Here is a 16285-nt window from a genome sequence, read left to right on the forward strand (position 1 = left end):
TGTCTCTCTGTGATTTTGCACTTATCTTTTTCACTTCCGACCGCCAGTCAAATTTCGCGCTTTACGTCGACGTTACGTCTACGTCAAATGAAACCTAGCTATAGTCCTAAAAATAACTTTTGTACACAAGGGTTAAAGACAACAGCTGTACAAGGATTTGGTCTAATTTTACAGGTAAAGCTCACAGAAAAATGTTAAGCAACCAGATGTTTCATTTAGGATTATATCTGGTTAATTTCAACAACGTCCATTCACTTTCTCCAGCTGTTTTTAAACCTTGGCCAAGATTAAAGATTTTTACATGGTACATGTTTCAGAATGAGAATGGTGACAAACTGACTGAATCAAATAACTTCTACTTATATTTTCAGCTTTCCAAGAAATTTAGATCATTCCACACAGGAAAATGTTCTTCACTCACATCTTTCAAAAGGTTTGATTATTTCATTTGTGTACCTAAAAAATGCAGAGGATATTTGACTACAAAAAAGGTCATGGAATGCATCTCAAGGAAGACTTCATTGAATTATATAGCGGCAGTATAGAATACACAACTATATATTTATAGTGAAATATAGTATCACATGGATGTCCAGGAGTAATGCTTTGCAATTTGCACCTGGTTACCACTATAGTAGGTGGTCTCAGGAGGGGGTAGATTGGGGTTTTGACCTTTGTGTGATGTTATTTTGACAAGTATGATGACATTTTGAAATAGATAGTGTGAAAAGGTTGTTCAGCTGCAGTGCTGATGTGTATATAGCAAGTTTTGGCGCCTGTTAACCAAGAAAACCACAAAAAAAATTAAGAAGACATTTTTTTCCAAATAATTTTGCCACTATAAAGATAATGAGATTTTTTTTTGTCATTTCTTTTTTATAAGAGATCGATAGATGCTAAGATAGATGTTAATTTGAGCTAATACATTTTAAATTAAGAATTTTGTTCTGTGCTAGATATGTATAAACTACAAGTTTATACAAAATAAATGCAAAAAACCTGAGAAACATAATATAAAAACATGATTTTCTAAAAACCACAAAAAAAGCTAAGAAAAATCAGAATCTGTGACTGACATCATTCCACTTTATCCTAGTTTTTGACACTGTATTATAAAGGGAATTTCCGCAGTCTCAGCACATGAGTTTTTTCTGCTATTCATATTCTGACACAACTCAGAGACAGACAGAAGCACAGCACTATTCTCAAACTATTTTTCTACACAACTGGGTAGGAATATACAAAGGTATCATCACTCCTGAGTACATGTAGGTTAAGGTCTAGACTTGCCCGTCAATGTGATTTATGAGAGGTTGAACATTTACACCTTGGCTTTCCCTTACTGTCTGACCAAGTCATTCATCAGGCTCCGGATAATGAATGGACTTGTTCTTTGCGCTGGAGCTAACAAGACGGTTGGGTCCTTAGAGTTCAGTAAAACGAGATTACAACCAGTGGTCAAGCGCAGGAAAAGGGAGCAACTCCTTCTGGAGTTGGAACAGGAGCAATAAGCTGCTCTGTTTGTGCGTGCGTGTGTGTGTGCGTGTTTTGGGGGGGGGGGGGGGGGGATGATGAAGGCAGCATTATTGTGTTTCTTGCAAAATTATAGTCTCCAAAATGGCGATGCAAAATGAGAAGTTACTAGTTTTAGAAGAAAGAATTATGGTCATAGATGAAAGATGAATTAGAGTGCAAAGAACAACATACACTGTTGAAAATAACCAGTCCTCCACTTTATTGATTTCTATAGGCTTACAGTATTTCATTATTTATTTCATACGTTTTCACTTGATCTCCTCCTGAGGGAGGTCAGTGGTGGCAAACCGTGAACCTGTTGCAAAAGAAGATTGTCTTGTTGTCTTAATGGTCTTGTTTATTCTGCCGGTATTCCTTCTGAGGAGGCGCAACATAAAGATGTCTGTTCTCCAGTTTGCAGGTCCAGTGTATCAGATTAACCTGAGATTTGTGGTCATTTTACAAAAGCTAAACACCTAAAATAATCTGTAAACTAAGCCTGATATAAATATGCAAGGTAATTATTTGTGACTTTTTAACACAGACGTATGTCAAAAAAGGGCACAAATAATACCAATTAATAATGATAACAGAGACCCAGAGATGTAGAAATACAAAAATAAAAATGAAATAATAAAAATGGATAAAATAAAAGATGATATTGCACAATATACATATGAGGGAGACTTGTCAAAAGGAAATAAAAGGCAAACCATCAAGGGATTAGCTGTATGTGTGATTCTTTTTATTTCCATTCTTTCTGAAATGTAAGTAAATGACTAATAAAAATTCTCAGCATTGATTTCAGTTGAAAACATATATGTAAAAATGTTATCTGAAATGACCACAATGAAAAATATTTTAATAGGTTGCTGAGTTATACTACACACAGTTTATCCATATATCCATTTTCTTAAATGCTTATCCACTGGTATATCTAACTACCCAAGATACAGAGGGTACACCTGGATACACCCAGTCCATTACAGGGCTAATAAAGAAACAACCATCCACACTCACATCTACATCCATTGTTAATATAGAATCACTAATTAACCAAACATGCTTGGACTGTGGAAATAAAGCAGAACACCAGAAGAACACCTCAAACATATAACCATTTAACTGTGAGGCAACATGCTAATTGTTGCATAACCATGCTGTCCAAGTAATATAGCATAATATAATATGTGTTTACACATTCATGCTAATATTTGTCAGTCTTATAATTGCACTCCTGCTTTGGAAACACTTTACAATATAACCTGTATCCTTGTATCTTCTTTCTCACTTTTTCTTGTTTTATTGGGGCATGATTAAACAGACAGGTATCCATTACCTTAACTCAGAGCAATTCACACTTGCCCCGGGCTATATGTCACAGCTGATAATATATACAAAGCCCTATGAATCTGCCTTCTTGAAACCCCCCATGCCCTTTATCTGCCAATCCCATGACTTTCATTGGCTGACTTGAAGGATGATATCCCTAATGTTCTTGACAAATTAATCCACAGGGGAAAGCCAATGACAGTGATCTGCCAGTGGGTCATCCCTTTGGCTAAATCTGTCATTTCACATTTGCAAGGATGCATGTGCAGGACTGCATAACTAAGCAGCATATTTGTGTAACCTGAATGGAGCGGCTGGTGTCAGTACATACATACAGACACCCTATAAGGATTCAAATCCCTGAGAAGAAACGTAATTGGGTCTGATCCAGAATGCTACAGCAAGACAGGGATTGGAAAGAAAGATCACATTTCTCTTTATTGGCTTCTCTTCATTGGCTCCCTGTTTAATCCAGAGTTGAATTTAAAATCTTGCTCCTTACATACAAGGTCTTGAATAAACAGGCCCCATCTTATCTTAATGACTTTATAGTACCAAATCAGCCCATTAGAACACTCTTGCACTGCATGCAGGCTTACTTAGTATTTAAAAGTAAAATGGGAATAAGAAATAAAGATTTTTGAATGACAAGCAACAGTGAACCTACAAAGGCTGCACAAGTTCTGTGCTTGTAATACAAGTTCATGGATACCCATGAAATTCATGTTACAGTATTTGGATGAACAGATGTGAAACTAATTGCCATGCAAACAAACATAATGGAATCTATGAGTTAAATGACAATGTGTTAAAAATGTACAGTCTGCACTAAAGTAGATGGATAGATTAACCCTCATTTATTCATATCAGTTTTAACACGTTAACACGTTTGGCATTTACTTCTTCATCAACATTGATTCAAATGTTGACTATGAGATGTTTTGCAAGTTAAAAAGGAACATATGAAATACAATGATAAAATGCTAATCAATTGATTAATTTTCTCACCTGCTTACCCAAGCCATTGTTACTTTGTTAGTGAGAGCTTATCTTGGTGAGATGCAGGGTACATCATGGCGAGTTTGCCAGTCTACCACAGTGCAAGCACAAAAAGACAGACAACCATTCATGCTCACATCAATGCTAGAATCCAATCTAAAATCACTATTTAACTTAACATATATTATCATGGAAGTCAGCCCACACAGACACAGGTGGACCTTTTCTGAATTCTAATGCAGAAACTGTCCTGCAGAGAGGTGACAGTCCTAACTAATGAACCACTCTTCTTCTCTTCCCCCACCCCTCCACACTAGATACATTTATGACCCTAAAAATCCCCTAAGATGAGCAGCAGAAAACCTATTACCAATGATAAAGGCGCTGTATTTTGCCGTATAGCACAAAAAATTGGTATGGTGCCAATAATATACTGTTTTGCAATTAAAATGCATTTTACTTGTTTGAAAGTTATATATAATCTGTGTTCCCAGGGGATGTGAACAAGCAAAAAGTGTGCTGAATGTTGAGTACTTCAACAGCCTTTTTGAAATATACAGACACAGATGAAAGCTCAGAGTGCATTTGGCCCCATATACTATACCGTATGTTGACAGCAGACAACAAACATACTTGCCTGAGTATTGCAAAGCCGCATGTTTGTATGGAGAAACTGTTAGGACAAACTGCACTGTCAGTCCTTGAAATTAACGCATCAGAGAAACCATGTAATGCAATTTGTATGACTTCTAAGCAAAGCTAGTGGAAGTGAGTGGGCCTAAAAACAGTTCTAGTGAGTCTGATTCCAGCTGCGCCACACTACGCATTTCTTTTCACACATTTGAATTCAAACAAGGTCCCAGAAAAGTGGATTGCTCAGACCTTGCAGAAGAGCTCCTGTTTTTCTCTGAATGTATTCAATTTGAGTTTGTTGCTGGCAATATTATAGGGCAAGTGAATGCTGGAGAAATTAACTAATGTTGGGTACACTCTTTGATTTAAAAAAATTTGCCACAAAACATTGTTTACTAATAATAAACTATTTTTAAGGGCAAAGGGTGATGGATTTATTCTTGGCATTAAGATATTTCCTGCTTATCCAGTGGATGTGCTCTTGGTATAGCCAAGAGTCATAATGAGCAGGATAGAAACACTGTGCTGTGTTATCACTTTAAGAGCTACCATTGGCTCAAGTAGATATGCTGGCACAGGTGGAAACTGGGTAGGTGGCATAAAGCTTTAACAAGCAACAGAGAGCACAGCAGTTGGTGTAGCAAGGATGTTTTTGGGATTGATTGTGGGTTGTGTACACAGTGATCAGCTGATAACAGCACGTTCTTCCTGAACAAATATAATGTTCCGTGGAATTAAGGAAAGTCCAGCTGTCATTTGGCAAAAAGCAAAAGCTCTAGAGTTTATTAAACCACAAAACTGATGCAACTTTAAGCTGATGAAAAAAATCTGTCTGATTTGTTTTGCACTCACTTAATATTGCACTATTTGTTATCAAAATATTCACAATAGCTATGCAAAATATGAACTGTGGTAAGTTCTTGCATCTTTTGTCCTGTTTAAATCGTTTAATACCCTCTTACATCACCCGTTCACCTATTTTGTCTTTCAAGGTTTTGCATGTTAAATGATAATATTTCATGTTTATTTTTGTATGTTAAAACAAAAGAAGTTTTGTTGCCAGACTATGCATGTGAGTTCCCCCGTTAATCAGGGCATTAACGTTGTATATCTCGTATGTTCAGAATCTGGCTGCTCACTCATTGAGCAGTACAAGCATGGATTGGTTTTGAACTTAGCTTTCAGGATTAATTATTCAGTGCATTTTTGATGGACCTCTGAAACTGTTTCCCCTGTTGCAATATTAATTGCCTTGCCAAAATGTATTACAGATTTATTTTCAATCATTGAAGGGTGTCACCCACCCCCAACTGAAAATAGGGAATGCAAACAGAGTAAGGAAAGTAAGGAGATTACTGACCTAATGATTGTGATTTCAAGAGATGGATGATCGAAGTGTCAACAGATTTGTGCATTTGTGCTAGTGCCCATAAACATAGACATTTTTCTCTTTCTTTCTCTCTCCCTCTGCTGTCCTTAGGCTATTGTGGTATCAAGAACACAAAGCATAAAATACATTTTAACCCAAGTGGCAGCCATTTGAAAACTCATTTTGTGCTCTCTATTGTTCTTAATGCCTGCCTTTTGTGAATAGATTAAGACTTGTTTACCTTGTTTACCCTTATTTTTCTTAAGACATTGCCTTTTTGGACATTTGGATGTGGAGTGATAAAGGAATAAATTATAGTTGGATTACAGACAAAAAAAAAACTGAACAGATATTCCTATTAAACTAGCAGTTCTCATGAGATGCATTTAGATTACAAAAAAGTTAGTCCAAAATTTAGAGAGTAGATTTGGAAGTTGTTAGTGAAACCTTGTCTCCTCAGGGAGGTCATTCCAAGCCTTTGCAGATTTGATAGCGAAGCAAGGTCACCCTGAGTTTTTAAATTAGATTTGGGTACAGCAAAGAGTGACCTTCCTGATGATCTCAAGCAACAACCGTTGGCTCATAGGTACTTAAAAGCTCAGTGATATAGCTGGGAGCCAGACCAGCAAGTGTGTTAAACATGAATAGTTGAATCTTAAAATCAACCCTGAACTGAAGATGCAGCCAGTGTAGCTCAGCTAAAATATGTGCAATATGCTCTCTCCTGCTGGGAATAAGGCTTTGAGCACCAGGGTTCTGTACTGATTTAAAGCAGGTCAGGTTATGTTTTCACATGCAGTGTGTAATGAGATACAGTTATACAGACACTGCAAATAAAATCTTAATTGTTTCTTGAGCTTGATTTAGTGAAACACGAAACACATAAAAAATAAACAAAAAGGCAGTGTTTTAGGAATCTTGAGTGAAATATGCCACGTCACACAGAAATTTCTGTAGTATATGTAGATACTTTATAGGATGGCTAGTTAGACCCAGTGTGGCTCATTACTCAAAGAAACTGCATTATACATTACATTTCACTTTTTTTTAAAGTAATGTATTAAATTACTTAATTACTCTCTAGAGAAACAAATTTATAACATGTCCTCCATTGTCACATGATTACCATTTAACAATATAAACAATTATTCCACTATTGTAGAAACATGTGCAGGTAAAAATGGAGGCTACTATCCTGCAAGGCCTACTGCTCATCACTGCTTTTGTTAACTGCTGCTGGGCTGAGGTCAGCATGCATTCAGCTTTACCATCACTCCAGTTGATGTCTGTGTAAATGTTTCCAAAGAACCCAGTATAATGCAGTCTTTTCTGTCTGGTATATAGTATATAGTTTGCACCATTGCTCTGTTGTCCTTTCATTCACCAAGAATAAAAGTAATGTTTATATTGTCACTTCTCAAAAGTTGTGACCATTGACCTCCCTCCTGCACATGAATTGAAATCAACTGATTACAGCTCTAAAGAGCCTTTGAATTTAAAATAACAATATATACAGTATCAGTCAAAAGTATTGGACACACCTTCTCATTTAATGTTTTTCTTTATTTATGTAGTAAACAAAAAAGTGTGAAATAACTGAAAACATGTTTTATATTTTAGATTCTTCAAAATAGCCATTTTTTTTCTTTGATTACCGCTTTGCACACTCTTGGCATTCTCTCCATGAGTTTCATAAGGTCATCAGCTGAAATGGTTTTCCAACAGTCTTGTTGTATATATATATATATATATATATATATATATATATATATATATATATATACATATACACTGAACAAAAATATAAACACAACACTTTTGTTTTTGCTCCCATTCCCCATGGGATGGACGTAGAGACCTAAAATTCATTCCAGATACACAATATAACCATCCCTCCCAAACAGTGGTCACAAATCAGTCCAAATGTGTGGTAGTGGGCACATCTGCTATATTGAGATAATCCATCCCACCTCACAGGTGTGCCATATCAGGATGCTGATCTGACATCATGAGTAGTGCACAGGTGTACCTCAGACTGCCCACAACAAAAGGCCACCCTGGAATGTGCAGTTTTGTCTCACAGCAAAATGCCACAGATGCCACAAGCAATGAGGGAGCGTGCAATTGGCATGCTGACAGCAGGAATGTCAACCAGATCTGTCGCCCGTGCATTGAATGTTCATTTCTCAACCATAAGCCGTCTCCACAGGCGTTTCCGAGAATATGGCAGCACATCCAACCGGCCTCACAACCGCAGACCTCGTGTAACCACACCAGCCCAGGACCTCCACATCCAGCAGGTTCACCTCCAAGATCGTCTGAGACCAGCCACCCAGACAGCTGCTGGAACAATTGGTTTGCACAACCAAACAATTTCTGCACAAACTGTCAGAAACCGTCTCAGGGACGCTCAACTGCATGCCCGTCGTCCTCATCGGGGTCTTGACCTGACTCCAGCTCGTCGCCGTAACAGACTTGTGTGGGCAAATGCTCACATTCGATGGCGTCTGGCACGTTGGAGAGGTGTGCGCTTCACGGATGAATCATGGTTCACATTGTTCAGGGCAGATGGCAGCTGAGAATGTCCCAGTTCTTGCATGGCCAGCATACTCACCGGACATGTCACCCATTGAGCATGTTCGGGATGTGCTTGACCGGCGTATACGACAGCGTGTACCAGTTCCCACGAATATCCAACAACCTCGCACAGCCATTGAAGTGGAGTGGACCAACATTCCACAGGCCACAATTGACAATCTGATAGACTCCATGCGACGATGTGTTGCACTGCATGAGGCAAATGGTGGTCACACCAGATACTGACCGGTTCTGGGTCCCCAGACCCCCAATAGCGCAAAAAACTGCACATTCCAGGGTGGCCTTTTGTTGTGGGCAGTCTGAGGTACACCTGTGCACTACTCATGATGTCAGATCAGCATCCTGATGTGGCACACCTGTGAGGTGGGATGGATTATCTCAATATAGCAGATGTGCCCACTACCACACATTTGGACTGATTTGTGACCACTGTTTGGGAGGGATGGTTATATTGTGTATCTGGAATGAATTTTAGGTCTCTACGTCCATCCCATGGGGAATGGGAGCAGTAACAAAGGTGTTGCGTTTATATTTTTGTTCAGTGTATATATATATATATATATATATATATATATATATATATATATATATATATAAGATATACAAAGTTTATCTATCATGTCTCAAGTGACCCATAGTCACTTTTGTCTCTGTTTGTCATGTTAGTTTAAATCTCTTCTTGTGTCGATGTATGTCAAGGATGGAGCCCTACTGTATCGTGTCTTATCACTTAAACCTCTGTTTTTTTCTAATGTCATCCATCCATAGTCTTCCACTTATCCTTGTCAGTGTCACAGGGGATTGGGGCCTATCCCAGCTCTCATAGGGTGAGAGGCGGGGTACATGCTGGACAGGTTGCCAGTCTTTCGGACAGACAACCATTCACACCTATATGCAATTTGGAATTACCAATTAACTTAACCCCACTAACTGCATGTCTTTGGACTGTGGGAGGAAGCCAGAGTACCTGGAGAGAACCCACGCAAACACTGGGAGAAGGCCAGAATCTAGATCCCCACATGGGGTTTAAAAAATGGTGCAAACCGTTTTGTCATGTTCCCAGAGCCGTTCTCAAATTATATAGAATCGTAGGCTTCAATAATGGCTTTTTCAGGCATGGCTGAGCAACTGACTTTTACAGTGGGTGGACAGAGCTTGAGCTAAATGAGCTATTAATACAGGTTAAGATGTAGAAAGAAAGGAATTCTAACACTTCCCTGGGGGAGCAAGCTGTAAGAAAGTCAAGTGAACATTACAAGTGTCATATCTTTACAACTGCTGCCACAAGATCAAACAATATATCAGAATGCCTGGAGGAAAACAACAGGTAACCGCTGTATCACTAACAGAGTCATTTAAAAGAATCACCTACTTTGTAGTGCAACTTATCACATTAAATAAACAATAAAATGTTGAGGATACAAATATCAGTTTGTAAAAATGCATCTTTCATGTGTTTTATTTGACTACATCAGCAGAAAATAATAAAACGTCTTCACAGCAGTGTCTCTGAATAACATGAATAAGTTAATAAACTATCATTTAGTGCTGTCAATAGATTTAAAAAAATTAACTAATTAATCTCACAATTTTCTGTTATTAATCGCGATTAATCGCAATTACTTGATCAATAACCTGGCTCCAATTACATTTTTTCAAGTTTATATTTTAAGATTGTAACAGACATTTATGCAATACAATGACGTAAATGCAGAATAAACACAAAGAATTTATGCTGAAATTCAAAGAGAATTTTAATAGTTTTCATCAATCTTTAACACAGTTAAAACTTACAAAAAAACTTTTAAGGCCATCAACAGTGACCGAACCCAGGCCTAAAGGTTAAATTGAATACCATAAAAATAAAGGGTGCACAAAACTCAGTATTTAAAACACAAAATGACCCAGAATGTTGAACATTTTTCACTTCAAAGGACCAATCTGGCTTAGTCCTTCTTTGCACTCAGCCAGTTACTGAGGCAGACTATTCTGTTTACATTGTCTAATGACAAAGAAGCACGCTTCTTTTGAATGATGTGACCTGAGAGTGAGAATAATCTCTCACAAGGCACTGTGGTTGCAGGGGTTGACAGGTACTTGCGTGCAATAGGTGCCAGCCTGGCATGTGCTACTTCTCTCTTTAACCACCACTATAGTGGACACTCTCCTGTGTCAATTTTGGGCTCTGCTTTGTGCAGATTCAGACAGCAGTCTATAGCATCTTCCTCTTCCTCTGTATCTGAATCAGGAGAACTCAGCAAGCAGATGGACATCTTGCTCTTCTTTGGTGATGGTTCCTCTGTTGTCTGAGCAGATGGTTGGTGTGCATGCGTCTCTGCCATCAGAAGGTCATGTACTGAAGCCCACACCTCTCTTCTTTCATCTTTGGAAAGGCACTTAAGGTCTTTAAACCTGGGATTGAGGGCATTAGCGATCTTCAGCCATGTGAGATTGCTGCTGTCCCTCCACTGAGCTAGGTCTGTGGTAAAAACCTTCTTAAACCTCAAAACGTAGACTGGGTCATCATCTGAGGGCTCCATAATTTTGAACAAATGACACAAGGCTGGCAACACCATGGAACAGGAGACATACCGCTCTCCCCCCAGCAGTTCAGTCACATATCTGGAATAGAAAGATCAAGTCTGTATTTTTCTATTAACCAGACAGAGACAAACATAAATACTACATATGAAAATACACAGAGAGGTGGAGAACATACTTGAAAACAAAGCTAGAACACAAAGATAGACACACAATCATGAGAAACGAAATTATTTACCTGCAAGGTTCAAGTAGTTCCTCCAGCTTTTGCACTCTGTCAAGCTCCTGGTCAGTCAACATGGTCACCTTGCTGTTTTGCTGAGTCAGGATGGTGGTCAGCCCACATCTCTGGATCCGCTTGATCATCTCTAGGGTGGAGTTACATCTTGTTGGAACGTCCTGAACAAGCGGTTCTGTTTGATGTCCATGTGCAGCTTGCTGTGCCTTTAATTCCTGAGCGTTTGCTGGACTATGCTTAAAATGTCCAACAATCTTGCAACGTTTGGCCAGAGCCCTTTCAAATGCGCTGTCGTAAAGAGAAACTGTGACCATTCTTTGCAGTATGTGGGCCATGCAGGGCATGTGTTCAAATGGAAGTAGTCTGGCGGCTTCAACCATGTTACGAGCACTGTCGGTGCCAAGCGTGGTTACCTTGTCCTTGATTTTCCATTCGTTTGCAACATTCAGAAAATGATCAGCACACGCCTCAGCATAGTGTCTCTCTTCAGTTTTACTCACTGTTAGTGCAAACGATTGGACAGTCCAGTCGTTATCAATAAAATGCACCGTGACCCCCAAGTAATTATCGTTGTTCACCAAAGTCCAATGGTCTCCGGTGAGAGCGACGTTCCTTACTTGCACAAGCTTGCTGGACTGCTGAGCTCTCTGGTCCTCATACAAAGTGTGCAGTCTCGACACAATGGTTCCTCTTGAGGGCAGATTGTAACACACATCTCCTGATGCAGCGCGAATGACTTCTCTCAGTTCATCATCTTCTACTATGCTAACTGGTCGGCAGTTTTTAGCTATCCAAACAACCAAGGAATTGGTTAATTTTTCTCTCACATTTTTTGTTATTTGTCCACGCGCACCATACTCCTGAAGCGTAGACTGGCGAGGTCCCGTAGAGGCGGATTCAGTTGGGTGTTTTGCTCTCAGGTGATACACCAGTGATGAACTGCTTCTGTGGTACTTGAATTCAGCTTTGCAAATTGTGCACCTTACTCTCATTTTGTCCAACAAGCCATCAGGCAACTTCTTAAAGAGAAACTTTCCACCCAAAAGTCTGCCCTCATCCATGCTTGCGTGTGTTTGCTAGTGTTAGCTAGATAGTAGCATGGTGTGTCTTCTTCTTCTTCTAATCATTTCTGTCAGGCCAAATGCCAGCACAGCACACTGTTGCCCCCTCCTCCAGAGGTGCTCATGAGTTTAAAGGTCTTAGATTACAGGGAATTTAAAAAAAAACAGCGTTAATTTTTTTAACGTGATAAACATTTCGCATTGATCTCAACAATTAACGCGTTAATTTTGACAGCACTAGTTATTATACAATCCCAGCAGTATGTCAAGTAAGTGGGGGGATGATGGCAAGTAACAGATCACAGTTTTGTCCAAACAGTTTTGTTCTCCTCGGTGCATCACTTTAAATATACAACTATTTAATGTTAGATCATATTATGTGCAATGAAAGGCTACAGAAATTTTTACATTACATTTAAATTGAAAACATTTACTATTTGAAACCCAATTTAAACAATCCTGGAAACACCCGTGGTCTATAAAAAACTGAAAGGTATGTGTTGTGTAATGTTGTTTTCTTTCTTGGAAGCCTCAATATCAAACTAGCATAACAACCTCAGTTCCAATATCATTAAAGATGCTAAATAGAGTAAATCCTTAGTTCTTTGCCAGCTACAGTGTTCATGAGAAATACTTTAAGGCTTCATAAAAAGCTGTAGCAGCCCTCAGTATTTTCAATAGAGATGGAAAAATGTCACTAATGGCAGCCTACATGGTTGACTCTGCACTGCTCTGTGTACAGTAACAATAACCTAGATTTTCATCATAACATTAGTAAGTTGTCGCAATGAAAAATAAAACTTGAATGCATTAAACAATTAAAGAATCACAAAGGTAGAATATGCTCTTGTTAATGTTGTGGTTTCAAGATAATGTGGAGGAAAAAACTACACAGACTGCATGCAGGATTATGGCTGCCAGCATCAATGTGACAGTAAACCATCTGTTACACTCGTCACGGGAACTGCTTAAGTATAGTTGTTCCAGCTGAACCCTTCTCCACTTTGGAGAGAAACACTTCCCTTTCAAATGCTGCGTTGGAAACATCAGCAAAGCTTGTTGTCAACTTTCCCCCCCACAAGGCTGGTATTAATTCTTTTCATTTTTATGGCATCATGTGCAAATATGCTTTAGCTATTTCTATTTTAAAAGTGTCACTGTCCAACCAAGATAGTCATGATGCAGGCCTCCTAATTAGATAATTACATTAATAATAATAATGATGATGACGCAATTAAATCCAGTTTTTAAGAATTCTAATTTCTAATAGAAGAAAGTATTTCATTAATATAATAAAGTGTCCCACTGTGTTTCCAACAATATTTTGGAGTCCAAGAACAGTGTCAACTACTCTAGTATTCTCCTGACAGAGGCCTTAAGTGTTTAGTTTCATGCCTGAGAAATACAGAGCATATATTGCCTGACCCTGGGTGCACTGATGAATCATGCAGCACTGTAACAAAGTTTACCCTGGGACTCATGTTAACAAGGAGAGTGAGGCCAACATGAAATACAAGTAACATAACCTTATGCTTAACATTAACAATTAAATAACAAATGCCAATGGGACCTGCTCCCCTACATCCCACACAACTGTGAGCACAAGAGTAAGAAGCAGAGTATTATAAAAGAATAAAAATATGCCTCAAGTCTTTAATACATAATAAAGAATATGAAAAGTTTTTGTCCCTGTTTTATAAAAAAGAGGTTTGTGGAAGAAATGTAATATAAGATAAGAGATAAGATAAGATAGAACTTTATTAATCCCTCGGGTGGGTTCCTCTGGGAAATTCGACTTCCAAAAAGCACAGCAACGACCGAAGTTACAGTTACAGAATTGTTATATATATATATACACACACACACACACACACACACACACACACACACACACATATATATAAATACAGAGACAATATAAATAAAATATATGAAGGGGATAAATAGAATAAATAGGAATAAAAAAATAAAAAAATACAAGTGAATTGCACATTTCAAGTATTGAGTCTATTGCACTGTTGACTATTTACAAAAGTATTGCACAAAAGGTATTGTACAGTGAGGTGAAGAGGCACTACAGCTTAGTTGTTCCCCCCCTCCTTTGTCCTCCTGTTTCTCCTCCCTCTCCCCTCCAGAGAGGAGTTAAACAGTTTGATGGCGTGTGGGACAAAGGAGTTTTTAAGTCTGTTAGTTCTTGTCTTGGGGAGAAGCAACCTGTCACTGAACAGACTCTTCTGGTTGTTTATGGCCGTGTGCAGAGGATGCCTGGCATTGTCCATAATGTCCATCAGTTTCTTTAATGTCCTTTTCTCTGCCACTGTCACCAGAGTGTCCAGCTTCATGCCGACCACAGAGCCAGCCTTCCTGATCAGTTTCTCCAGCCTGGATGAGTCCTTCTTTGCTGTGCTGCTCCCCCAGCACACCACAGCATAGACAAGGACTCCAGCAACCACCGACTGGTAAAACATCCTCAGGAGCTTCCTGCAGATGTTGAAAGACCTCAGCCTCCTGAGGAAGTACAGTCGGCTTTGGGCTTTTTTATACAGGTGCTCTGTGTTGCATGACCAGTCCAGTTTATTGTCCACCCACAGCCCGAGGTACTTGTACTTGTTGACCACCTCCACCTCCTCCCCCTCTATCTGAACCGGCAGTGGACCTTCTCTGGACCTCCCGAAGTCCACAACCAGTTCCTTAGTCTTTGAGGTGTTGAGTTGCAGGTGGTTTGTGTGACTCCATGCGACAAAGTTCCTCACCAGACTTCTGTACTCCTCTTCCTAATCATCCCAGATACACCCCATGATGGCTGTGTCATCTGCAAACTTCTGAATGTGGCATAATTCAGAGTTGTAGAGAAGTCAGAGGTGTACAGGGTGAAGAGAAGAGGGGACAGCACAGTTCCCTGTGGTGCTCCTGTGCTGCTGACCACTGTGTCAGACGTGATGTCCTTCAGCCTGACGTACTGTGGTCTGTCGGTGAGGTAGTCGGAGATCCAAGCGACCAGGCAGGGGTCCACCTCCATCCTGTTCAGTTTTTCCTGAAGCATACAGGGCCGGATGGTATTAAAGGCACTGGAAAAGTCAAGAAACAGTATCCTGACCGTGCCTTTTCCCCCATCCAGGTGTGAGTGGGCTCTGTGTAGGAGGTACAGGATGGCATCCTCCACTCCGACACCCGCCTTGTATGCAAACTGTAGTGGGTCCTGGGCATGTTGTACCTGTGGTCGGAGGAGGTTGAGGAAGAGCCGCTCTAGAGTCTTCATAAGATGTGACGTCAGTGCCACCGGTCGGAAGTCATTCAGCTCAGCTGAATGACTCATCAGCTCAGCTGAATTTACATCAGATTATTATGTATGCTATCCATGCAGAGTTTCTGATTTTTTGAATGCCATTTCATGACACAGACAGCCTCACATTTCTGACCTCACCTTGACCTAACCTTATTCTGTGTCATTTAACTTTAACCTTAACCCTTGTCAGTTATTGATGTGAAATCACATGTTCAAGGCATAAAATAGGCACACATGACAAGCAGAATGCGTATTTTTGTATACTGTTAATGAAATGACTAACTAAAATAAAAACAGCAACAATAATATCAGTAATCTCTTATCATTGATATTAAAGGGTTAACATACGAGAAACAAACAAAAAAGAATTTTTATGAATGGTAAGCTTTTGTGTTAGTTTATCTAAACCACTGAACTGATTTATACTGTACTTTTTCTGGCGTCTATACTTTTGTTTATTTATTTTTTAAATAAAAAGACAGATGGAAGATATTCTGAATGAGATATTGCAATGAAAGGAACACAGGAAAACAGGCTATAATCTGGCTGTGAAATCATGACTTGACTCGTGTGAAATGACGATGACATGGAATTAATAAAATATTCAGATTCTGATCATCTTTAAAGAGAGCTAATGTTCTTTGGACTGCTCATTTCTCACAACTGTGGTCTTTATTGCCATCTAAGCCAACAAACCCCTTCTGATAGCCTTA

At 39.2% G+C, this 16285-nt stretch overlaps 1 protein-coding gene across 1 annotated transcript; it reads right to left on the reverse strand.

Annotated features, from left to right (window-relative positions):
- Positions 1–10596: 10596 nt before the first annotated feature.
- On the reverse strand, positions 10597–12286 carry LOC146583478 (E3 SUMO-protein ligase ZBED1-like). The gene is made up of 2 exons (XM_085279427.1): positions 11226–12286; positions 10597–11068 (listed from the first exon to the last, which is right to left on the reverse strand). The coding sequence occupies exons 1-2, from the start codon at positions 12284–12286 to the stop codon at positions 10597–10599; spliced, it is 1533 nt and encodes a 510-aa protein (XP_085135553.1).
- Positions 12287–16285: the final 3999 nt, after the last annotated feature.

The sequence above is a fragment of the Mchenga conophoros genome, linkage group LG1, assembly GCF_057382185.1.
Source record: "Mchenga conophoros isolate Kocher_MC1m ecotype Shallow Benthic linkage group LG1, M_conophoros_male_GT1.1, whole genome shotgun sequence".
In the NCBI taxonomy this organism is placed as follows: Eukaryota; Metazoa; Chordata; class Actinopteri; order Cichliformes; family Cichlidae; genus Mchenga; species Mchenga conophoros.